Source organism: Saxophila tyrrhenica (genome assembly GCF_035928015.1).
Source record: "Saxophila tyrrhenica strain CCFEE 5935 chromosome Unknown scaffold_26, whole genome shotgun sequence".
NCBI classification, from domain to species: domain Eukaryota; kingdom Fungi; phylum Ascomycota; class Dothideomycetes; order Mycosphaerellales; family Extremaceae; genus Saxophila; species Saxophila tyrrhenica.
Genome location: NW_027041758.1, coordinates 198,264 through 219,927, shown reverse-complemented (window position 1 = coordinate 219,927; position 21,664 = coordinate 198,264). Strand labels below are relative to the sequence as shown.

At 55.0% G+C, this 21,664-nt stretch overlaps 11 protein-coding genes across 11 annotated transcripts; 6 read left to right on the top strand and 5 right to left on the bottom strand.

The window, feature by feature from the left end:
* Window positions 1-1,086: 1,086 nt before the first annotated feature.
* Window positions 1,087-1,564, bottom strand: LTR77_010782 (uncharacterized protein; the record flags this gene model as incomplete). The annotated part of the gene is made up of 2 exons (XM_064807999.1): window positions 1,087-1,403; window positions 1,456-1,564. 2 exons carry the CDS (start codon window positions 1,562-1,564, stop codon window positions 1,087-1,089), a joined length of 426 nt encoding a protein of 141 aa, XP_064653903.1.
* A 667-nt stretch (window positions 1,565-2,231) lies between these two features.
* On the bottom strand, window positions 2,232-3,107 carry LTR77_010781 (uncharacterized protein; the record flags this gene model as incomplete). The annotated part of the gene is made up of 2 exons (XM_064807998.1): window positions 2,232-2,908; window positions 2,975-3,107. The coding sequence occupies 2 exons, from the start codon at window positions 3,105-3,107 to the stop codon at window positions 2,232-2,234; spliced, it is 810 nt and encodes a 269-aa protein (XP_064653902.1).
* Window positions 3,108-3,539: 432 nt separating this feature from the next.
* Window positions 3,540-4,223, bottom strand: YAE1 (Essential protein Yae1, N terminal; the record flags this gene model as incomplete). Its single annotated transcript, XM_064807997.1, has 1 exon — window positions 3,540-4,223. The coding sequence occupies one exon, from the start codon at window positions 4,221-4,223 to the stop codon at window positions 3,540-3,542; it is 684 nt and encodes a 227-aa protein (XP_064653901.1).
* Window positions 4,224-4,431: 208 nt separating this feature from the next.
* SEC2 (rab guanine nucleotide exchange factor S2) lies at window positions 4,432-7,058 on the top strand (the record flags this gene model as incomplete). Its single annotated transcript, XM_064807996.1, has 2 exons — window positions 4,432-4,449; window positions 4,500-7,058. 2 exons carry the CDS (start codon window positions 4,432-4,434, stop codon window positions 7,056-7,058), a joined length of 2,577 nt encoding a protein of 858 aa, XP_064653900.1.
* A 480-nt stretch (window positions 7,059-7,538) lies between these two features.
* Window positions 7,539-10,072, top strand: LTR77_010778 (uncharacterized protein; the record flags this gene model as incomplete). The annotated part of the gene is made up of 6 exons (XM_064807995.1): window positions 7,539-7,664; window positions 7,732-8,385; window positions 8,441-8,592; window positions 8,645-8,833; window positions 9,005-9,355; window positions 9,412-10,072. 6 exons carry the CDS (start codon window positions 7,539-7,541, stop codon window positions 10,070-10,072), a joined length of 2,133 nt encoding a protein of 710 aa, XP_064653899.1.
* A 434-nt stretch (window positions 10,073-10,506) lies between these two features.
* Window positions 10,507-11,689, top strand: LTR77_010777 (uncharacterized protein; the record flags this gene model as incomplete). Its single annotated transcript, XM_064807994.1, has 4 exons — window positions 10,507-10,926; window positions 10,990-11,081; window positions 11,154-11,336; window positions 11,416-11,689. The coding sequence occupies 4 exons, from the start codon at window positions 10,507-10,509 to the stop codon at window positions 11,687-11,689; spliced, it is 969 nt and encodes a 322-aa protein (XP_064653898.1).
* Window positions 11,690-12,513: 824 nt separating this feature from the next.
* Window positions 12,514-14,941, bottom strand: GPI2 (glycosylphosphatidylinositol anchor biosynthesis; the record flags this gene model as incomplete). Its single annotated transcript, XM_064807993.1, has 2 exons — window positions 12,514-13,240; window positions 13,566-14,941. The coding sequence occupies 2 exons, from the start codon at window positions 14,939-14,941 to the stop codon at window positions 12,514-12,516; spliced, it is 2,103 nt and encodes a 700-aa protein (XP_064653897.1).
* Window positions 14,942-15,253: 312 nt separating this feature from the next.
* On the top strand, window positions 15,254-16,235 carry TES1_2 (acyl-CoA thioesterase; the record flags this gene model as incomplete). Its single annotated transcript, XM_064807992.1, has 2 exons — window positions 15,254-15,304; window positions 15,357-16,235. The coding sequence occupies 2 exons, from the start codon at window positions 15,254-15,256 to the stop codon at window positions 16,233-16,235; spliced, it is 930 nt and encodes a 309-aa protein (XP_064653896.1).
* A 635-nt stretch (window positions 16,236-16,870) lies between these two features.
* LTR77_010774 (uncharacterized protein) lies at window positions 16,871-17,833 on the top strand (the record flags this gene model as incomplete). Its single annotated transcript, XM_064807991.1, has 1 exon — window positions 16,871-17,833. The coding sequence occupies one exon, from the start codon at window positions 16,871-16,873 to the stop codon at window positions 17,831-17,833; it is 963 nt and encodes a 320-aa protein (XP_064653895.1).
* An 85-nt stretch (window positions 17,834-17,918) lies between these two features.
* On the top strand, window positions 17,919-20,296 carry LTR77_010773 (uncharacterized protein; the record flags this gene model as incomplete). Its single annotated transcript, XM_064807990.1, has 3 exons — window positions 17,919-18,857; window positions 18,913-19,857; window positions 19,919-20,296. 3 exons carry the CDS (start codon window positions 17,919-17,921, stop codon window positions 20,294-20,296), a joined length of 2,262 nt encoding a protein of 753 aa, XP_064653894.1.
* Window positions 20,297-21,119: 823 nt separating this feature from the next.
* LTR77_010772 (uncharacterized protein) lies at window positions 21,120-21,617 on the bottom strand (the record flags this gene model as incomplete). The annotated part of the gene is made up of 1 exon (XM_064807989.1): window positions 21,120-21,617. One exon carries the CDS (start codon window positions 21,615-21,617, stop codon window positions 21,120-21,122), a length of 498 nt encoding a protein of 165 aa, XP_064653893.1.
* Window positions 21,618-21,664: the final 47 nt, after the last annotated feature.

The window sequence follows — 21,664 nt, the reverse complement described above, 5'->3', positions numbered from 1 at the left end:
AAAACTCTATAGCGCTAAGGAAAACCTAAAACCTACTAAAAAAAGCCGAAATTTTAAGATTCTAGGCTTATTTTTAGCGGGATCGAGTAGGTTCTCTTATTAAAAGTAGATAGTTTTATCCTCTCTATCGATTCCGCGAATAAAACGTATACCGGTATAAGTTAGTTTTTCTAGCGAGTAGTATTAATAGGCTAAGTATATAGTAATATATATCTATATAAAGTAGTCCTAATAGTTTACTTAGATTATAAGGGATATAGGGTTATACTACCTTATTAGAGTAGAATACTCCTTACCTATAGTAAAGGAGAATCTAAAATATACTAAGAGTACTCTAATACGGGGGAAGCTAGTTACTCTTAAGGGAGATAATTAGGTAGCCTTATTACTTATATAGGATACTTATATAACTAATAGATCTAAATATATTAATATTATATTCTACTACGTTAGGATACTATAGCAAAAGAGGAGAATTACTATTAAGTTTATTAGAACTAATAATATAGTTACTAATAGATTTACTAAGCTAAAATTAGGAGAAGCTTTCTAGAGGTTTATTCGCTAATTAGGACTTATAGATAACTAACCTTTAGACCTAAGTAGGAGTATTAAGAATTAGTAGTTTAGAGGGTTAGTAGGAGTAAGCCTAAGGTATAGCTAAGGAAGCTATCTTGTCTTTATGGAATAGCTACCTCTATCTCCTTTCTTTCTATAACGTAGTAATAATATAGTAAGGTACGCTTCCATCCTCGTTCCTATTATATATTCTACCTCCTATCGTTATTTAAGCTTCCTAATATACCTTTTAACGGTAACCCTAAAACTCTCTAACCTTAACTCTATAAAAGCTTAGACTATACTCTTAATAGATTATAGTAGAATTTAATATTAGAATCTATTATATACTACTAGAGCTATATAGTTATATATAAAGCTAAACTACTATACTACCCTTTTTATTTACCTTAACGGCATTTATATACTAAGCTTCTTTTAGACTAGCCGAAAGGAATAATAGGAACGGGTACGAACCCGCCGCTATTTTCTCTCTACATTCTATACGTAGGCTACTCTCTAGATCGCTTAGTACTTGCTCTCGCCTCCGTCTATCCTCGCTTCTCTTGCCTGATCATACTGCTCCGCCGCGCTCTGTAGCCGCGCTGCCTCGCTCCCCTTCTCCATGTTCATCTCCGAGCTGCCCTTGCCCTTCGGCATGGGATCACCTCCCGTCTGCTTCTCAATCGCCTCTTGCGCACGCGCATGGAGTGACTCTTGGACGGCGTCACGATCGACTTCGCCGCCAGCTTTGGGGACTTCGCGCGCGAGGCGCTGAGCACCGGTGTTGAGATCGGAGGAGCCTTCGGCCTGAGCCATGGCGGAGGAGAGCTTGCCCTCGGCGCCTGCAGAGAGGTCAGTGGCAAGGACTGCTTGCTTTGAGCTTCGGGAGCGTACCGGCAATATGCTCTTTCGTGGCTGGTGGGTCGGAGGAGTGGTATGTGTTGCTCTCATCTTGCTTGAGCTGGGAGAGGAGCTCGCGGTTCGAGTCGATAGGGCCGGACATAATGGCGGTGTTGCTGTGCGATTGAGACGTCTTGAGTATGGAGATTTGATCGAGGAATGACAGTCCACCTTGAGAAGATATCAAGCAGCAATGGAGTCAACCTTCTTTCCTACCTTGTGTGGCTTTTACGGTGCACCTCGAGCCATTTGCATCATCGTAGGGAGCAATGACGCGCTGACTTGTGAGGTCAACGGTTGGGTGGCATTTGATGGAGAGACTTCGTTCCGCCGACTTGAGAGGGTGTCTTCGTCCAACGATGGTGCGAGCGCACACTGGTACGGATAGTGATACTGATGGGTCAAGGAAGCAGAAGATGTTGCGTGAGCCGGATGTTCGCAAAGCCGATCTCGGCGGAGCACACTCAGGCTCGACGGGGCAAACAGCAGTCTTGATCGAGTATTGCAGAACGACATGACCTGCGACACCCAGCCCGAACAGATTATGCAATCAGTATTTCAGTGGCTATAAACTGTCGGACAGGAGTATACAGCGCACAATTTCACCTTCCTTCACATCCATGTCCAGGGTACAGCACGTCACCACAATCATGTCTTCCTCAGCGCACACCAAAGCAGACCCATCGACATGCCGCATGCCATCGTACATCATCAACTCTGAACATCGTAAACCACTCTCCTGCCGGCATTCTGATACGTCTCGGCCAGGATTAGGCGAGCTTGCGCTTCTTCGTCGGTCCGCCGTACTCATCCTTCTCATCATCGCTGAGCTCGATCGTCGTGCGCTTCTTTGTCAATCCACGGTACTCATCCTCCTCCTCATCGCTCAGCCCGCACGTCCTGCGCATCTTCATCGTTCCGCCATAACCAGCCTCCTTATCATCGGTAAGATCAATCACAGCGCGCTTCTTCGTCAGTTCGTCATGCATATCCTTCTTCTCTTCGTCATCACAGAGCTCATTAGTCGTGCGCTGCTTAGCCATGGAAGCAGCATGTGCCTCCTTTGCGAATGGCACACGTGCTTTGTTTGTGAGTGGCCCTTGTCCGGCACGAAGCTGGATCTTGCCCTGTTGCAGATATCCAACAACGTTTGGAAACAGGCATGGGCCCTTGTGCGTGCGGATGGTAGTCTCAGTGACCTTGGAATTATCATCGGTATGGAGATTGGCTCCTTGCTGGACGGAATCCGTGGCGCTCTCCGACACATTGACGCGATAGCGCTGGTCATGCTGCTGGAGAAGAGTCTTGCATCCTTGTGGCGACGCAGCGGTGGGATCGGGGTCTTGCTTGACGGCTGGAGATATCGGCGAGTCCGAGCCCGGAGAGGTGGTGGTGATCTTAGAGCTCAAGCGTTTCTTGCCCTTCAGCTTGCCGTCAGAAGTCGCCTCTACGGTCGCACAAAAAGTACACATCAGTACGTGTCTCAAATGGAAGATTTCGCACCTTTACTCACCGGCAAGAACCTCAAGCTCGCTGTCCCAATCGTCGTAGAAGTCGCCCTCGAAATCGCTTGTGGCGTTTTCGTCGTACTCGTCTCCGGCGTAAGCCATGATCTCGCGACGCCAACTCCAGCCCCTGCGCGTCATGGTGGGCGAACGAGCTTGTGCTTGCACCTGCCGGATTGGTGGTGAAATCCTCAGGTATCCTGCATACACAACCTCCCACAGTAGAGTAACCCTGGCGGCTGATGGCTGATGGCTGATGGTTGGTAGATGGGCAAATCGTTATGTCTGATGCGGTTTGTTGCCAACACCAACGCGACACGCTAGCGGCAATGATATGCTTGGCGCATATGTGGCAGTCTTCTCTCAGGCCCAAGTACACCCCGAGAGCGGCATCACTCTCTTCAATGGGCTGTCATCGTTTGGGAGAACAAAGCTCGCCCGCCATACTCGACAGTCTTCACCCAGACTCATTTACACCCCAAAGAACGACAGTACTCTGTTCGACAGGCTGTCGTCATTTCAGAGAACACGGCCCATCCGCGATGTTGGGCCAGTTTAAATGCCAGTAGTTCGTCAAGACAGTTGCAACCCCGTCGACCCACCAACTTCGCGCACTGTAGTCCTCCACCTGCTGATAACTGGATGCGCATCAGAGACCTCCGCAAAGGTGACATCGTCCGCTGCATTCTTTTGAGGCACCTCGAACAACCATACTCCATCTTCGCCGAACCATTCGCTTGAGCACAACTGTTCAATCCTCAGCTCGCCCTCAGCCTGCTGGACAATATTCTGAACCTCTTGCAGCCTGTTGGACACAGCTCCTCTATCTTCACGGCCCTCGCCGTCGCTCCGGAGCACAGCTCTGAGCAATCCATCCAATGCTCCCAGCAACCATCCAGCCTTCAGCCCCAACTCCGCGCCTACAGCATATCCCTCATCGAAACCTTGCTGCAAGTAAATCTCCTTGGATTCTGCGACTCCTTCACGGTAGCCGTTGGTGACGTGCGTTTGGCGCAAGCGCGGGACGTCTGAAGGATGCTGTGAGATGGCTGGGTGGGTCGGGGTGGTCTCTGAGTTCGAACGGCGGGGTGCCGCGGGCACAGTGGGCGATGCGGGAGCTGAGCCAAAGACATCGTCAAGAGGGTCGACGTGGTCGGCAGCGATGTTTGGCTCGTGGTGTCCATCATGTGCGCCTGGGACGGTCATGAAGAGTGTGGTATCGTGGGAGTTGTATGGCGAGGGTAGATCGCGGAGCATTGTGGATGGTATTGTTCCATTGCCCTGTGTAAAGTGCCAGCGATCAAGTAGTCGCCGTTTACATGTACATATACCAGTCGAGAGGGTGAGAATCACATGTGAGTTCAAGTGAGTTCGGGAAGTGAATATGTTCGCTCGGGTAATCCTTCCACGGAAGAGACCCATCTCCCTTGGCGGGCGTGGGACGACTAAGGTTCATTAGAGAGAGATGACCACGGGCGGTAATGTGGTCCAGCACTATATCAACATCCACCCCCTCCCACCTGATCAGAGCAGGACAGGACAGCAACAGTGGCCGACTACCTCTTCGTCAGCAGCTGGGCCAATGGCACCTCCTCGCTGACCTCATCTGTCCGTCCCGCCCAGCTCACTCGCTCCACCACGCCCTCGTCCTCTCCCACCCAAGCCAGCAAGCTCCGGAATGCCCTGCCCCTGCCCTACCGCCTCGTCAAGTCCAAGTCCTTCGCCCAACTGCGCGGGGGAGACGTAGACGCGGAGAAGGAGGGCATGGCAGCAGCAACGGTAGCGTCGCCCGTCAGCGCCATTCGCGACGATCACGTCATGGATACCCGGACTCCCTCCCCCGTGCAGCACTCCCCAGGCGGCAGAGACAGCGAGGACACTGCGCCGAAGCAAAGCACGGATGGAGCATATCAACCAGACCTCAGCCAAGAGGTGGCCATGCTGAGCACGAAGTTGGTCAATGCGATCAACTACCAGACGAACCTGGACGACACATTGCAAGCCACACGGCATGACCTCGATAGATCCCAGCAAGAGTTGGCGAAAGTGAGGGCAGAGAAGCAGAGCCTGGACGATGCCATTGCGCAAGGCGTATTGGTCAGGAAAAGCGCTGTGGATAAGACCATCGCAGAACTACGCGCGGAACTGGCCAAAGAGAAAGCCAGCAGGGAGAGCGCGGAGCGTGCGAAGAGAGAGACGGACAGCGAACTTGAGAACTTGACGGCCAATCTGTTCGAAGAGGCGAACAAAATGGTGGCCGCCGCCAGAAGGGACACCGACGCAGCCGAGAAGCGCAACTCGCAGCTCAAGAACCAGATCAAAGATACGGAAGTTCTTCTGGCTTCGCAGCAGGAGCAGCTACAAGACCTCAAATTGAACATGGAGCGACAGTCTGAGCGATCAGATTTGGCGGCTGCAAGAGACAGCAGTATGCCTTCTACACCCATCAACTCCGCCACGGCTGTTTTCGACGCAATGTATGCTTCTTCAGGTGTGGCCAGCCAAACAGCAGACGCTCTTCCTAACCAGCCTCTGCACTTCGGTCAACTTGTCCAACCGGTGCTACGAAACGATGTCTCGGCCTACAATGACTTTGCCGAGCTCCTTGGGTGGGCGCGCTGGACGCGGAACAACAACCTCCCTCACTCACGTAACGCAAGCGGCAATCAGTCAACATCGGCAAGCCACACTAACCTGAGCATGACCTCCGCATCCGCCGCCTCCGTATCTTCCCCCAATCTTCCGGGGGCCTTCTCCTTTGGAACCTCCAACAGCGCCAACAGCAGCCCTTCATCTTCTAGCGCTGCGACCTTCACACCTCCACTCAAAGACAGCAAGTTCTATAAGCGGAGTCTCCTTGAGGACATCGAGCCTACTCTCCGCCTCGACCTTGCGCCGGGTCTCTCTTTTCTTAGCCGCCGGACGGTCAACTCTGCTCTCCTCAACGGCACCCTGACCATTGAACCATTTACACCACCCACGAAATTCTACTCGCCCATCTTTGCTTGCTCGCTATGTGGCGAAAGTCGAAAGGCCGAACCCTACATTCGTCGCCACCGCTTCCGGACGAGCGAAAGCGACGATGCCTCTCGCTACCCACTTTGCGCTTACTGCTTGGAGCGGGTACGGTCCAGCGCGGACTTCGTGGGCTTCTTGCGAATGGTGAGAGATGGGCATTGGCGGTGCGCGAGCGAAGAAGAATCCGAGAAGGTGTGGGAGGAGGGGGTAAGGCTGAGGGAGAGAATGTTCTGGGCTCGAGTTGGGGGTGGAGTGGTACCGGCTGGAGCCCACGGACTGAGGAGGGAAGTTGAAGCAGAGACTTCGAAGAAGGTGGTGGAAGGGAACAGTGCAGCCACAGACATCGATCGAGCGAGCGATGGCGAGGTGGTGGATGAAGGAGTGACTGGCGGAACGGAAAGCGTGGACGACACCGCTTTATCGGGTGTTCCCGTGGTGGAGGATGACGCAGCTGAGGGTGGTATTGGACGCGCCATCATCAACATGGCCTCCCGTGCCGCATCCAGCGCAGTGCCGGAGCTGGAGCCACGTCCGAGCGGCCATCGAAGCTCAAGCGCTTCATCGGTGGGAGGAGTCCAGCGCGAGAGTGATGCAACGCAGACGGTCGCAACCCCACCGGCACATGAAGCTACTCAAGCGCCCGGCGGCCAGCAGAACCAGGAAGAAGCTGAGGCACAGCTCCAGCGCGAAGCAAGCGCGGCTACGGAGAACGAAGTCATGGCCACGCCGCCTGAGATGCCGCAGCAAGAACCGTTCGTCACCAGTAGTGAGGCCTCCGGCCCTGCTTCGTTGCCTGCTGCAGCCACAACATCATCACCACCAGAAGCCCGGCCAGAGGACCCCAACACTGAAGCAGCCGCACCCAGCACCGCCCCTCACGCACCGGACCCGGACGAAGCAGCCGCAGCCGCAGCCTCTCATGCATCCGAGCGACCGCGTACGCCAAGTCCGCAGAAGCGGGGCAGGGGTAGTGAGACGTTACAGGCGCGGCCGGCGCAGGAGGAGCGGAGGCCATCGAGCTCGACCTCGAGCGTGCTGGCCAGGGTTAGAGCTATGGAGGGGAAGGGCAAGTGAGTGCTGGCTCGCGCGGGAGATGTAGGAAGACGTCAGGGGCAAGGGAATTGTATGCAGGATTTGAAGGGGTTGTATGGATAATGTATTGTACGTCTGTATGAATATGCATGGATGAGGCATCTGAATGTCGTCTTCGGAGAATTCGAGTCCGAGTTGGTGTGTGCCGGAGCCATAGTCCAAGTTCCAAAAGCACATATCTCCACATGCACATAGCAAGTTTCGGGGGAAGACTTGAAATGGAAGGTCAACACTATGCCTGAAGGCACTCGAAGTATACAAGTAGCGGTGGTGCCCCTGGTGAAGTGCCCTGGCGTTCTCGACCTGACTCTGACCGCGCTGCCTTCCCGTCATATTTCAGCCTTGGCATTCATCACTCCGACGTCACGAACAGCACCTGCAGGCGCAACATGAGCAGGCCCACATGGGCGCAAATAGCGTGGCGCGCAGACTTCCTTCCGCGTGCGTCGACAATGCGCCAGGATGGGGAGCGTTCCGGAAGCGACTCCGAACGAGGCCTCGCACGCGCTGTTGATGTCTGCAGAGAGCGCGGCGAAGCGACAAACCGTGTCTGCTGCATGCCAAGAGTGTCGTCGGACGAAGACAAAGGTAGGTAGTCCTTTCACACACATCACGCAGGAAGCAACCACCTCGAGTCACTAATAGCGCTGCGCAGTGTGATGGCAAACGTCCCAAATGCAGTCGCTGCGCGCGGAAGCAACACCAGGACCCTTGCACGTACCTCGTCGGCGAGAACGAAACGCAGCAACAAGGGGCGAAGCGCAAGTTCGACCAGTTGGTCAAGACAGACAACGACTACCGCCAGCTACACGACTTGATCGCCAACAGCGACCCTCGCACCGCCACCGAAATCTTCCGCCGGATTCGCTCGAAGCAGGATGCTCACTCCATCCTCAGCGCCGTCCAATTCGGCTCGATCTCCATCCAGGACCGAGCAGCGCGCCGGCAGCTTATGCTGTCCTTGTTCCAAAGCACGGCCTCTCTACCCGACATCATACGTCTCGCCACCAAGAGCGGCACTCTTTACCCGCTGGGTACTTCGAGCAAGGCTCCTCTGCGACTGACAGCAGATATGAACTCGTCAGGCGCTCCCAACGGACCTCCTCCTTTCCGAGTCCCAGCGGTCCCATGGACGTCACTTGCTTCGAGCGATGCGGTATCGCAGCTTGTCTCCGTCTTCCTACTCCACCTCAACCCGGGTTTCGCGTACCTGGATCAAGAGCCATTCCTCGACGCCATGAGGTCTGGTGACAGGACCTCCGAGTACTGCTCATCGTTCTTGGTCCACAGCATCTGCGCAATGGCAGCGGTATGGGCTGCTGATCTTGACCGTTGCAGCCTACAAAGGCACTGACCATTTGCAGACACAACATGAGTGCGATGAGGTTTTTCTCGAACCAGGTGATATGTTGACACGCGGCGATCACTTCTATCGCGAAGCCCTTCGTTTGTGGCATGAAGAGCAGGGCGGTGTCTCCCTTTCCACCATGCAAGGGCTACTGGTCCTGAATCTGGCGTAGGCTCCCCCACAACCTCCTTGACACCCACTCACTGATCGATTGCTGCAGTGCAGGCATACGGGGAAAAGACCGAGACGGTGTTCTGCTCCTCACCAATGCAGTGCAAGTTGGCAAGAATCTCGATCTTCCCATCTTCTCGGGACTGCGGCCAAACGGGGCTCGATTCGATCCCGTGCGAAGGCCGTCATATCCTCGGGCAAAACTATTGGCGTCTGCCGCTTTATTCATGACAGAGATGTAAGTCAGCTCTGGCTGTTTTTCTCGTTGCTCGCGAGCGCTGGACCGCGCATCGGAGAACTCTCAACTCCACCGTCGAGCTTGGAACACCCGGAAATATTCTGTCGCATGGGATGTTGCACGGTGATACTTCTTTAACAGTACCCAGTCATGCTGACATTCCGTCTCCAGCTTCAACGTCAGCACACTAAGAGTTCCTTCACGTCTGCCAGAGCCGACTCTGGACGAATTCGAAGCTCTGACGGCAGCGCTGCCATCATCGCCGGCAGCATGGCCAGCTTACCCGTTGAAGCAGGTATCGAGCCAGTTTGACAGCAACGCTCATCTCCTCGCCCGATGGGAGCTAGGTCTGCTGGTGCATCAACTCCACCATGAACTGCTTCAACCCAAGACGTCGGCTACTGCATCTGCGATCCACAAAACGGCGCAGGCTTGGGCGCGAAAACTCAGCGAGTGGTATCAAGCGCTACCGAAAGGGCTGGAGTATGCGAAAGACATGGCGATACCGCTGTATGAACTACAGTAAGCTTGCTGCCGAAAACATCAATGGAACAAGTGCTGACAATGTGGTCGTCCAGCGCTTCTTACCACTGCTGCCTACTTCACGTGTACACTTTTGGCGGACAGCTGATCGAAGCAGCAAGTACACGCGAGCACACAGATTCGACTCCAGAGGTATTCTACAGCAGGTCGACAGTTGACTCAATCAGACCATCCCCTCTGGAAAGAGAGGCCCTAGAAGTTGCTCACAGGAGCGCCGCGCTCATGAAAGACTACCGAGAGACATACAGCATGCGCGTCGCACCACCCATGATGATCCAGGTAGCTGCGATTGCATCGTTCACTCTCGTCAAGGCACTTGAGCGCCGACCGGACTCTGCTACGCCCCGGGCAGCACCTGCAGCGGCTGAAGGACAGCTTCAAGCCATCGAATCCGCCTTCGACGAGACCTTTCGGGGTCTGGTGGCTCTAGGCCTACAGATCTTCATTGCTCGTGGTATTGCGCGAATGGTGGTCGGCACAGCGCACTATCTGAATGTGCGACTGCCAGACTCGGTGCTGCGCATGATGCATCTTATAGCAGAGATGGCATGGCGTCCGTCGGATCGTTTGAAGATCAGCTCAGTGTATCCGAACGCTGCCATGGCGTCTGCTACGACTGGCTCGGAGTTTCAGATGGATGAGATGCTGCGGAAATGGGAGGCGTTGGAGATCAAGGATAACGAGGCTCAGGCGTGAAGTTGGCGCGTCGAGGTCCTTGCTGGTTGCGAGATAGTGTTGCTGGACGCATTAGTAGGGCGGGCAAGCGACAGACAGTGAAAGGGACCAACCGCACCATCCGGCAGTCTTCTCCGAGACGAAGTTGGGATCAAAACGGCCATATCACTCGCGTCGGCGTCGGCGAATCGTCATTGTCTGTGAGAAGATCCCTCACATTGCTCACCCTGCCCTAGTTGGCCCATTCCACTGTCGACGGCTTGGGCAGGCTGGGATTTTCCCACTTTCGCGAGACGGATTCGGAGCTTCAGGGAGAGGATCTGGCATTGCTGCGTGGTCTGTAATGGGGAGCTGCGTCCCAGGTTGCTGGTTGCCGATGGTGTCTTACTCCAGCTTAGAATTCACTCGGTAGCAACAGTACAGCACTTTTTGACACTTCACACTCCGTCTTCGTGATGCTGGTAGTCGCCGTGTATGAGGATATGGATGTGTTGAATGTTGCTCCCATTTCCGCTGCCCCGGTCTGCGGTGCCAAGAGTGTGTATAGTAATCATGATGCCACCTACATGAGACGTCTCTCGGCGACACGTCCGCAGCCTCATACAGACAACCTCCAGCATTCGGAGCTTCCTCCATGCCTCGAGACCCTGCAAACAACCTGTCATCCCCACCGCATCTTCCTCATGGATAGCGACACTCCCTTCGTCTTCCCCATCGCCGAGTCGCCTGCGGATGGCGCCAGCACGGCTGCCAGTCCGGGCTTTGGCTCGCCGGGAGACAGCGCGGTGGCCACGTCGTCCCGAAAGCGAAAGGCCAGTCGAAGGGATCCCGTCACGCGAACAGCCTGTGCCCGCTGTCGCCAGAGCAAGGTGAAGGTAAGGACCTGATGATGCAGGACTACATTGTCCAATGGGAAGCATGGCTGAACCCGCTGTCAGTGCGACGGCGTTCATCCCACGTGTTCACGATGCATGGCGAGCAAGAAGCACTGCGTCTACGACGTGCCCCAGGAGAACATGACCCGAATGCAGTAAGTCACGGCCGAGCGCGAGACACCGCGCCCTCCCACATGCAATGGTGTTTGCTGAAACTGCACCGTCAGATTCATGCAAGCCGAGCTTCGCATGAAGCAACAAAGGTACGAGGGAATGCAAGCTCTCTTCGAACTCTTGCGCATGGGCGAGCATGCCTATGCTTGCGAACTGCTTGCTCGCATTCGTCTCGGTGAGCCACTGGAGACGTTGGTCGATAGTTTGAACGTGTCTACGCAGGATGCACCGGCCGCGTGAGTCTACCCCTTCACCGCCATCGTCTCCCACGCCACCTCTACTCGCATTGCAGCGGATAGCTGAAGCGTGCTCTAGACCCCCATCAGACGGTCACAGCGACAGCACCATCTCGCCGAGCATCAGGAGCTCTGACACGGCATCACCGATTTTCATGCACAGTACACCGGACAACTCACTACAGAGGAGCCAAAACTTGCCGTATTACTCTCATCCTTTGCCCATCGTAAGCGAAGATCTGGAGGGTGATGACGCGGCGAGCGTGCGTGCGGAGGTTGCTCGGCTTCGTATGGCGCACTCGGGCATGCCACAGGTTTCTTTCGGAGGCATCAACTGGCCGGGGCCGTTGTGATTCTATTGCTCGGGGTGTTCTGGACGGCCGCATCGGTTTGCGCGGCGTTGCTTGATTGCTCATGATACTCACGATGATTTGTGAATGCCAACGAGGCTTGTCTTGGGGTCTCAGACGTTTGGGCAGTGGCAGCAAGGGCGGACACATGCTCACGCATCGCCATTTTGATGTGTCACATTGATGAGTTCAGGGCTGGGTAGTGCAGGTGTAAGCGGAAGACGAGATATTATAGGATGAGTCAAGGACATTCAATAAAGATGAGTGAACGATCGTGTTCCTAAACCAAAGCTGAACATATCTTTCACAGCAGGACGCAGTTCTTCTTCCCTCCGATACCAAATGTTTCCTCGATAATGTGAACAGAAGCTTGACGCCCTCCATAACTCTGGCATTACGTTTCTCAGGGTTTCGCCTTGTCTGCTGTCGAAAGCTGCACATGGTTCCCAGGAGACAGCAGTGCTGTCAGGGATCTCATATCGGCCATTTCCTCTAGATGACCTACACCATCAATCAGCTTCTCACGCCTCTCTACACCCATAGGCTCAGCAGAAAACTCCCAGCACCTCCGGAATTTTGTCAGATGCTGCATCCTCGTTAAACGACGGCTTGGACTGGCAAGCATTTGCTCACACCTCCATCTCCGGACCTCGCCACTACTCAATGTCATGTCGACGCTCACAGGCACGAGAGAACTTGGGATCTGCTTGGCCATCGGAAAACATGGTGATCTTCTTCGCGACCTCGTGCGTCGTTGGGTCCGTCAGCTCAGATCCTCTGTAACGGGCCAAATCAATGGTGCCGTTTAGCAGTACCTTGGCTCCAATCTATGACATGCAGAGGCGAGCGTAATTGGGAGACAGATCCGGCTTGTCTGGCCGTGCACACCGGCGGGCGGAGACTGGAGACCCCGTCATCGTGACTTTCTCGATCTGCTCTGGCTTGAGATGTCCGGTCTCTTCCTTCATGAGTTCTTGGAGGCCCTCGACACCTCCATGAGTGGCTCTTCCGGCAGGGAACGGTTTGTGGCTCAACTCGGCGATGAGCCAACGCCTTCCTTCCAAGACCAGCCTGCTGGAAGTCATATTCCACTGTTTTGGTCCCTCAAAGAGCCGCAGGTAGCCATAAGTCCCTTCAAAGACATCTCGCGGTCCCTGAAAACCAGGACGAGCCAGCTCGCATGCCAGCAGAACAGCACGGCTGTTCCAACCAACTTGCAAAGGTAGGGAAGCGCTGCCCTCGATGTGCGGCTGGAGTGTGCCGCTCGTTTGAGTATACTGCAGACCGAAGGCCTGCACGAGTTGCTCCTGAGACAGTCGTATCAAACGGCCAACCGCAGCGACAGCGCCGAACCCGCCTGCGGTCGCCGGGCGGAAGAATGTGAGTCCCGATCTCGCAGAGGCACCAAGTCCTGCAGAAACATTCACGCCGACAGCGCATACGACGATGAGTTCTTTCCCTGAAACACCTCCGCTGTGCTCTGCGGGACGCTTTGACGGCGGAGGAGAGGTAGAAATGGATTGATGAGGGTCGCACGGGAGATGCGCATCCGGACTATCGCTTCATTCTGTAGACTGCGGCTTTGGAGTGGTTCTGCGGCTACCACGAAGCATCGCAGCAGTCCTTTGATGGTCATCTCGGTGTTGTGATTCCATGGCGATGGTGCATAGGAGATGCTGTCTTGAACATGGTAGATCATCGAGGAGTGAAGGTAGAGGGCAGCCGTGAATGAGCTGCATTGGGGCGATATTACTGCATCTCACTCCCAATGCCGTCTGATCACAGGCCTGGCGGGATCCCAGGGCCCTGTAGATATGAAATTAGCACGAGCTGTTGAATACCAAGTGCAAGGAAGACATATCTTATCTCATTCTTGTACCTCTGCAGTCCGATCAACCACCACGTCGTCATCCCTAGACTCCCTGCGGTAACGATGCCACCTAAAACGACCCCAGCAATACCCATGAGGTACCCACCTCCGCTAATTGTCATGCTTAGTCCTCCCGACGCAAGCACTACCAGAAAAGTCGTGAGCGAAAGATGCCCGGCCCATGAGTGGTGCCGTAGATGCCGTCGGAAGACTGGGAAGAGTCCAAAGACCTCAATGCTGAACAGGGTCAAGCTGAAGACGTGGGTCGTGCTTGGCAGCCGACTGGCCAGGACTGTACTTGCCATCAAAGCAGCGTTGGTAGACAAAGGCGCTGGGAATTTCGCCTCAGGCCCGGCGCCATAGTCAAAAGTCATGACGTTGAGCATCATGAGCCAGCTGCTGAGAGCCCAGATCGAGTCAGAGGAGGTGGACTTGGTGAGAGATTTGAGGATGGGTGACAGGCCAAGGAGGGAACAGTAGATGAGGATAGCTGATTTGACCGTCGACAGGCGTTGTTGCATGCGTGGCGAGAGCGATGATGGTGGACCATTCCACGCCGGAACATGGGGAGGTGTTGCGGGTAGAGCCGCGCCATGAGCTTCACCAGGACCGAACATTGGAGATGTAGCGAAACTGCTGGCGGCACCAACGGAGGCAAGACTGGGGTTCCGGGAGTGAGAGTAGGATGCCCGACCGCTGGCTGTTGCAGCGAGCGGGATATGGCGCTCTTTGAAGGGCTGGCCGAAAGAGGCAGCGTCGGATACTGGGGAGTTGGAGCCTCTATCAGCATCTTCGCCTCCTCCATTGTGCGGCGGTGGGTCTTGGGTCTCAGCCGCTTCAGCTTCTTCCCGCGTCTGCCAGTAGTCCAGTAGAAACCAGCCGACTACCGTTCCAAGCGTGGCCCAACCCACGACAGTCTGCGGGACGACGCGCTCCTGGAAGATGGCCGTGAAGCAGCAGACAAAGATGATGACGGAGCAGACATGCTGCACAATGATGGTGCTGTCGGCAACCAGCGGCCAGAATTCATACGGTCTGAGCCGCGGGTTGCGCTGCAGATGGTCCAAGAAGGTCTCCTCGTCGGTGTAGTTGTCCGGGTAGCTCTGCTTCACCCACAGTAGCTTCTTCCACTGTCCCTTGCCCAGGGCATTGCCACTCCGCCTCCTGCGGCTGCTGCTACGTCCTCGCCGTCGATCCCGCTCCCTTCTGCTGCGCGATCTGCCGTCCGAAGACTGTTTCGTCGCCGTGTCACTCGGGGCCAGCGAGCGCTGGCGCGGCGGCGAGTGGGCGTAAAAGGCATCTTGCGGGTGAAGATGCGAGTTGCCCAGGTGGATGGAGCTGGCGCGCGACGAGTCGGCCGTGGGTGTATGCTCGTGCTGTGGCATCGTCTGAAAGTGTGTCGTGGAGATGAGGTGCGTCTTCGTGCTGCTCGAGCCGAGGCAAACTCCAGCTTCACCACCAGCAGCAATAGGTCGTCTTCTTGACCTTGTCCACGGCCCAACCCACCGACACTGGAACATATCAAGAATGGACACATGTATTCCGGCTCGTCGTCCCGTGATCATTACAGCGAGACCCAGTAGAACAGCCCATTGCACTCGCTGCTGACGGGTCGATCGTCTTGATAGAGCAAGTCATCAGAAGTACAGATGCTCAACGAGCTGCAGCAGGGTCAGAACGAAGAGACTTGAGACATCATGACTGCTGCTACCTTCGAACGTACTATCGCGCTGAGTGCAATCGGCCAGGTACGTTGCCACTAGCAATTTGACGAGCGGCACCAATATTAAGAGTCTCAAGGACGAATTCGAGTCGGTGCATTCACCCCTCTGGACATGGCCGAACTCCACTGTCGTCCCAGGAGGAACACTCGTGGCTTTAGCTGCTGCTGCTGCGTATGAGACAGTCGGCTCGGACTTTGCCATTGACACCCTCCACACTTACTTCGTTGCTGGACCAAAGCACGATCAGCTGCTGCGATTCCAGGTACAACGGCTGAACGACGGCGGTAGATTTCTGACACGAGTAGTGACCATCAAGCAAGCAGGCAAGGTTGTGGTTCATGTGAGCTGCAGTTTCGTCCGCATTGCCGCAATGGCTGGGCCCAGCATGACACATGCCGTACGCCGACGATGCAGCAGTAAGGTCGATAAGATCAACATAGATGATCTCGAGGTGGGAAAGAATAGCCAAGGGCCTGTGATGAAGTTCCAGCGGCTGTCTGTGACACCAACTCATGCATCCGAAGGCATTCATTCTTCTACTCCAGACTCCTTGACGTACACATCCGTGGCCACCGTCTCGCCGTCACTCCAATCCCAGGATCCGAGGATTCATGCTCTCGGCATCATCGCCCTGTCTGACTACCACGTCCTCGACGCCCCGCCTACTCTTCACAGCATTCCTTTCGGCCTGCCGGCCATTGATGACCACTCGCGCAGCCCGCAGCCAACTCACTTTGGCCTGTTCACCAGCCTCAACCATACGATCAGGTTCCACCTACACGAAGGCTTCCCTGCGGACGAGCTATGCTACATTGAAGTGAACAGTCCTTGGACGGCGAAGCGGAGAGCGGAGGTGCAGAGTCGAATCTTCAGCACCGATGGGCGACTTGTAGCGAGCTGTGTACAAGGGGCTTACTATGTTCTGAAAGGGGATGAGGAGAGGAGCAAGTTGTGAGGGAATGAGCCTGTCTGAACTACAAGCTGGCATACGAAAACCTGGTACCTCGACCACTGTGAGGACCACAAAGGCTTTCTTCTACCGTCCGTTGCCTCATCAGTCATGTCCTCATCAGCTCGTGGTATTGCTCATCCAGTTTCCCACAATTGTAGGCAGGATGGGTGATCTAAAGATCGCGGTCGAGGCGTTTTAGATCCCTCGCTCCTGAGGGTCTGTATCCTTGAGCACCTCCTGCATGAAGAACCATTCAAGATCAATACCGTAATGAGTCTGCGGGCCAGTTGTCATGATACTCTCTCGATACCTTATCGTGATGGAGTAGAAGCGCAAGAAGGAAATTTGCTTGGCAACACGTGGGTCTCGATCTCTTCCCGATCCGCGGCGCGACGGCGGACACAAAACTACTCTAGAACGTTTGAAAGTGGCAACTTGAAACAGAAGTTCGTTGGGGCGGGGGGGCGCTTTCACTGCAGACAACGACGACGAGACGCCGGTAGGATTGGGGTCAGCGAGGGTGTATTGTTCGGCCACGGGGACTGGCTCGGCGTCCAATCTTGGGCCTGTTCACGAAGCACCTGCACGCGATTACATGGCGGCGACCTCGTGCCACAACAACGATCCTGGACACCGACATGACCTTGGACCAGCAGGATCAGAATGCCACGGGCGACCATGATCACGCTTTGAAGCCTCAAACCAGCTGGGTCGCGGGTCTTCCAGGTCGCCACGTCGTTGGGCCCTACGTGCAGTCCAATGCACTCGAGCGTCTGCGCGTCTGGGAGGTGCGCAAGTACTGTCAGATCAAGCCGGCTCTGAGCTCTCAGGGCGATGATTTCATCTCGCACTCCGATGATCTGGAAAGCGGTGACTATGCCCTGACTGCCATCCTGCGCTGCGTGCTCTTGGAACTGGGCGCAGACCTCGCCTTCATAAGCCTGTTGGACGACTCGACGCAGTACTTCATCGCTGGCGCGACCCGATCTGCCGAGCCGACCACCGCGCGATCCTCGGTAGAGTCCACTCAGTGGTATGGCTGCGATGCCGTGCTACATGCTGGCGGTCTCTGCAACCGCACCATCCGTCTCGCGGGAGATTCCGCGCTTTACGAGGAGTTTGACATGAGGACGCAAGATTACACCAAATCGTTGCCCTTCGTCAATGGAGACATTGCCAGGCTCCGGTACTACGCTGGTGTTCCTTTGACGACCCCTGAGGGCCATGCGATTGGAACCCTGTTCGTCATGGCGAATGAGCCCGCTGAGACATCCTTGTCCGCGCACCAGCAGAAGTTTCTCTGCGACTCGGCGGTGCAGGTGATGAGGCAGCTGAAGCAGGCTGTCCAAGCATTGGAGGGTGAGCGCATTGCCAACTTCAACGCCGCCATTTCCTCTTTGGCACGCGGACCCCAGACTCCCAACTCCGAGAACAGCACTTCGTCGTCTCGCAGCAAGGAGAGATCGGTGACGGCAGCAGAAGGCGCGTTGCAGCTGCAAAATTTCTACGATCACAGTGCCAAACTCCTGCTCGATGGTTTTGATTTCGGCTCAGTCTTTCTGCAAGAGGTCCCTCTACACCAGGGGAACAATCAGACCTGATGGTCGGGGAAATGAATCTCAGGCCACTTTTCTCGCTCTTGCCAGCAGTCCGTGCACTCCTTCTCCTTCTGCCTTACCCCTTGCAATGATCCATCTGCTCTGCGAACAGTGGCCTGAGGGCGAGATCTTCAACCGGGCTGTCGACGAAGACAGTCCTGTCATGACCCCGAGCCACCTGACAAGGCCCAGTAAGCGTAATGCAAGACACGAACTTGGAATCAAACTAGCGCAGGCATTTCCCGATGCAGAGCAGCTAATCACTATGCCATTGTGGGATCCACTCTACGATCGCGTGACCACCGTGGTAGTTGGCATCGCCCATACGTGGGATAGAGTCTTTACACGCAGTCAGGACCTTTTTCCAATGGCCTCGTTCTGCGCATCCGTGATGCATCATGCTCATCGTATGCAGGCGCGCCACATGAAGCAGCGGAAGTCAGACTTTCTTGGGTCAGTGTCGCACGAGATGCGTTCTCCGCTCCACGGTACGCTCGCCAATCTTGAGCTGGTTTTAGAGACCCATTGTACGGAGGAGCAGAGGTCAATGCTACGGACTGCCCTCTTGAGTGGTAAGCAGCTTCTTACCTCCATCGACAAGGTGCTCGCCTACGCCCAGATCAGCGCGGACCCGGAGACCTTCGAAATGCCCATTACTCCGGCAGCAAGCGACGAAATTGCCGGAGTATCACCCAGTATGGCTGAACCGCCGTTTGATGTTGCGGGTACATCAGCGACAACTCTCAGAGATACGATGGAAGAGGCAGTTTCTGATGCCGTGGGTAGAAGCGACCGAACGAAAGACTTCTTGGAGGATACCGCCACACCTGTTCAGCCCGTCAATGCGTCGACTTCTGATATGAAGAGCTTTGCAGCGCCTCTGCATCATGGGCGAACCACTTCCGGGACCATATCCGGCATCAAAGACAAACGTGAGAGCGTAATCGTCATTCTTGACGCCTGCAACATACCTGTTCCCTCCACGCTGAACGTAGAAGTGCTGAAATTGTTGGTTGAAGAGCTGTTGGTGGGTATTCAGCGTCTTTTCCTCCCTCTCTGGTCCGCCGCTGACTCCGCATCAGACAAATGCATTGAAGCACACAATAAGTGGCTGTATACGCATCAGCTTACTCTCAGATACGTCAGCAGATGCACATGCTGCAGGTATGCTGCTCCGCGTAGAAGATTGCGGCACAGGCATCTCGGATGAGTTCGTGAAGCATCGATTGTATGTTCCGTTTTCCCAGGACGATCACTTTGAGTCTGGCACGGGTCTGGGATTATCTCTCCTCAAGCAGAGGATTCAATCTTTGGGTGGTACAGTAGCCATCGAGTCAGCTGTAGGTGTTGGGACGGTTGTCTCGATACACCTGCCAACGACCGTCACAAATGCCTCGCCCCAGTCAGTACAACCAAGCTTGCCATTGCAGACCTCAGATGCCGTGGCCCAACTATTCATACCTCCCGAACCTCAACCGGCATCAGCACAGAAGGCTCATGAGATGCTCCATGAGTCTTTAACTCAGACACTCGCCACATATTGCGACGTGCAGGTGGTGGCCTGGGACCCTACAAACCGACCTGCTCTCGTAATTGTAGCAGAGAAGGACCTTCAAGCCCTTGAGGACGAGGATCTACTTCATCGCAACCTCCCACTGCTGGTTCTGCGTTCATCGAAAGGAGCAAGTCACGAATACTGCGATTCCACTGCCAGCATAGCATCGCCTCTTTTACCAAGTCAGATTGCTCGGTCTGTCAACGCGTTGCTTGGGATGCCACAGAGCAACACCGAGAACGCATTGCAAGCGTCTGAGCCATCGGTCCCTTCTGAAGAGGTGTCGTTCGGTGCTCAGCGCACTGACAATGACTATACTGCTCACTCGGTCGTTGCGAATACAGAACACATGGAGTCTCTTGCGGAGCCACACATGAGTGGAGAACAAAGAGAGCAACTTCGCACGCCAATGGAGCCTGGTCTCCCATCTGTACTGCTTGTCGACGACAATCTAGTGAACCTCAAAGTTGTTGTACGAACTCCACACTGTTCCCATCGAACGAATTGAGTGAGCATGCTGACCGCTACGACAGGAAAGATATGTTCAGCAATGCAATATACACAACCCAACCGCCGTGAGCGGAGGCCAGGAAGCGATCGATGCCTTCGAGCAGGCGCTCAACGGTGGTCAAGGCCAAGCTTTCGACATCATCCTGATGGATCTGAGTATGCCCGTGGTCTCGGGCTTCGATGCCACAGCCAGAATACGTGAGCTCGAAAGGCAAGCTCGTGGCTGCGATGAGCAGAGCGTGCATCAAAGGACAACCACCATCATCGCACTTACAGGATTGGTCAGTGCCAAAGACCGAAAGGCGGCTTTTGAGGCTGGTGTGGACGGCTATATCACCAAGCCAGCGAAAGTGCAGAGTATCAAGGACGTCATCCAGTCCTGGAAGGATGCCCACGATTGAGCTGACTGGATTGGACTTGAACAAGCTCTCATAGGGCGAAAAGGTCATAGGTTACTCCAACGCGGCGAGACTGCTAGGCGATGGGGTCGGAAGACTATCTCGTTCAGGACAGCGGCCCCGAAGGTTTGATCATGGCATCTACTCCACACGGAATGTGGCGAATGAAACCTGCCGAATGCACAATGTCAATCGTCGGCCTGCCGGAGAGGATCAGAAAGGACCGCAGAATGCTTGCCTCCTCACACCAGCAGGCGTACAACCGTTCGGATCATCGGACTCATACCGTCACGAATTCTGAGACCTGGGGATACGAATGACGCTCGCCCGGCCAACACTTAGTTGTTGTCGCAGAGGTTGCTACGCAGACAGCTTGCCGCGGCAGTGAAGGCGTCGTCTCGTCGACAATGGATTACCTTGGACTTTTGTCCGCTCGGCCGGCTGGTATGGAGAGACGTTGTATAGAGACAGGAAAGTGGTACAGATGTTCAACCGGCAGAGAAAGGAGGGGACTCAGGCGTCGATTCCATACAGTGTACGCAGCAAGTGTTTGTGGAAAGTCTGGGGACAAACACGTTTCTGTATTCTACCTGACGACTCTGATGCGACAGTTTGTCCATTTCGATCGCCAGATTTCTCGTAGTCCATTGGCGGAGAGCGTTCTCCTGCGCGCAGCTACGTGGCAATGCGGTACCATCAAGCTATGCCCAAGTTTCTCCAACGAGGCTATCGCAGACTGTTGAATACAGCGATACTACGCTGTATCCTGAGGCCGTACCAAAGAATGGGAGCTGTTTCCTGCTATTGGTGTGCGTGATTGAACGGCTCAACCAGACAACCGGGACTGAAATTTGCGATGCAGATCGTGCACATCCTCAGCGAAGGCATCGACTGGGCCACTGGCTTTCAGATGCGGCGCCACCTCGTTGATTGCAAGCGCACTGACTGCTCCAGCCTTCATACCCAGTTCCTGCTTCCACTGCACAAGCTGCTGCGAGGAGGTAGCGTAGACTATTGGGCCCAATCCGGCGTTCGCATGGACGGCGGAGCACATGGGACAGTGCTCGCCAGAAGTGTAGACTGAAGCGGTGGACCTTTCCTCGGGCGACAAGTTCTTCTGTGCCCAGATCGCGAGCGTGAACTCCGGATGGAGAGAGACGTTCGACTCAGTCACGGTGCGGTTGCGGTCTTCTTTCAACACATCTCCAGCTGCGTTGACGAGGACAGATCCGAATGGTGCATCACCGGCTTCCAGCGCTTCTCGTGCGAGCTCTACACAGCGGGAGAGATACTCCTGTTCCTTTGGAGACGCCGCATAGGACATGGCTCGTCTGCAGATTGTGTCGATGTTGATGGAGTGGATGTAGGGAA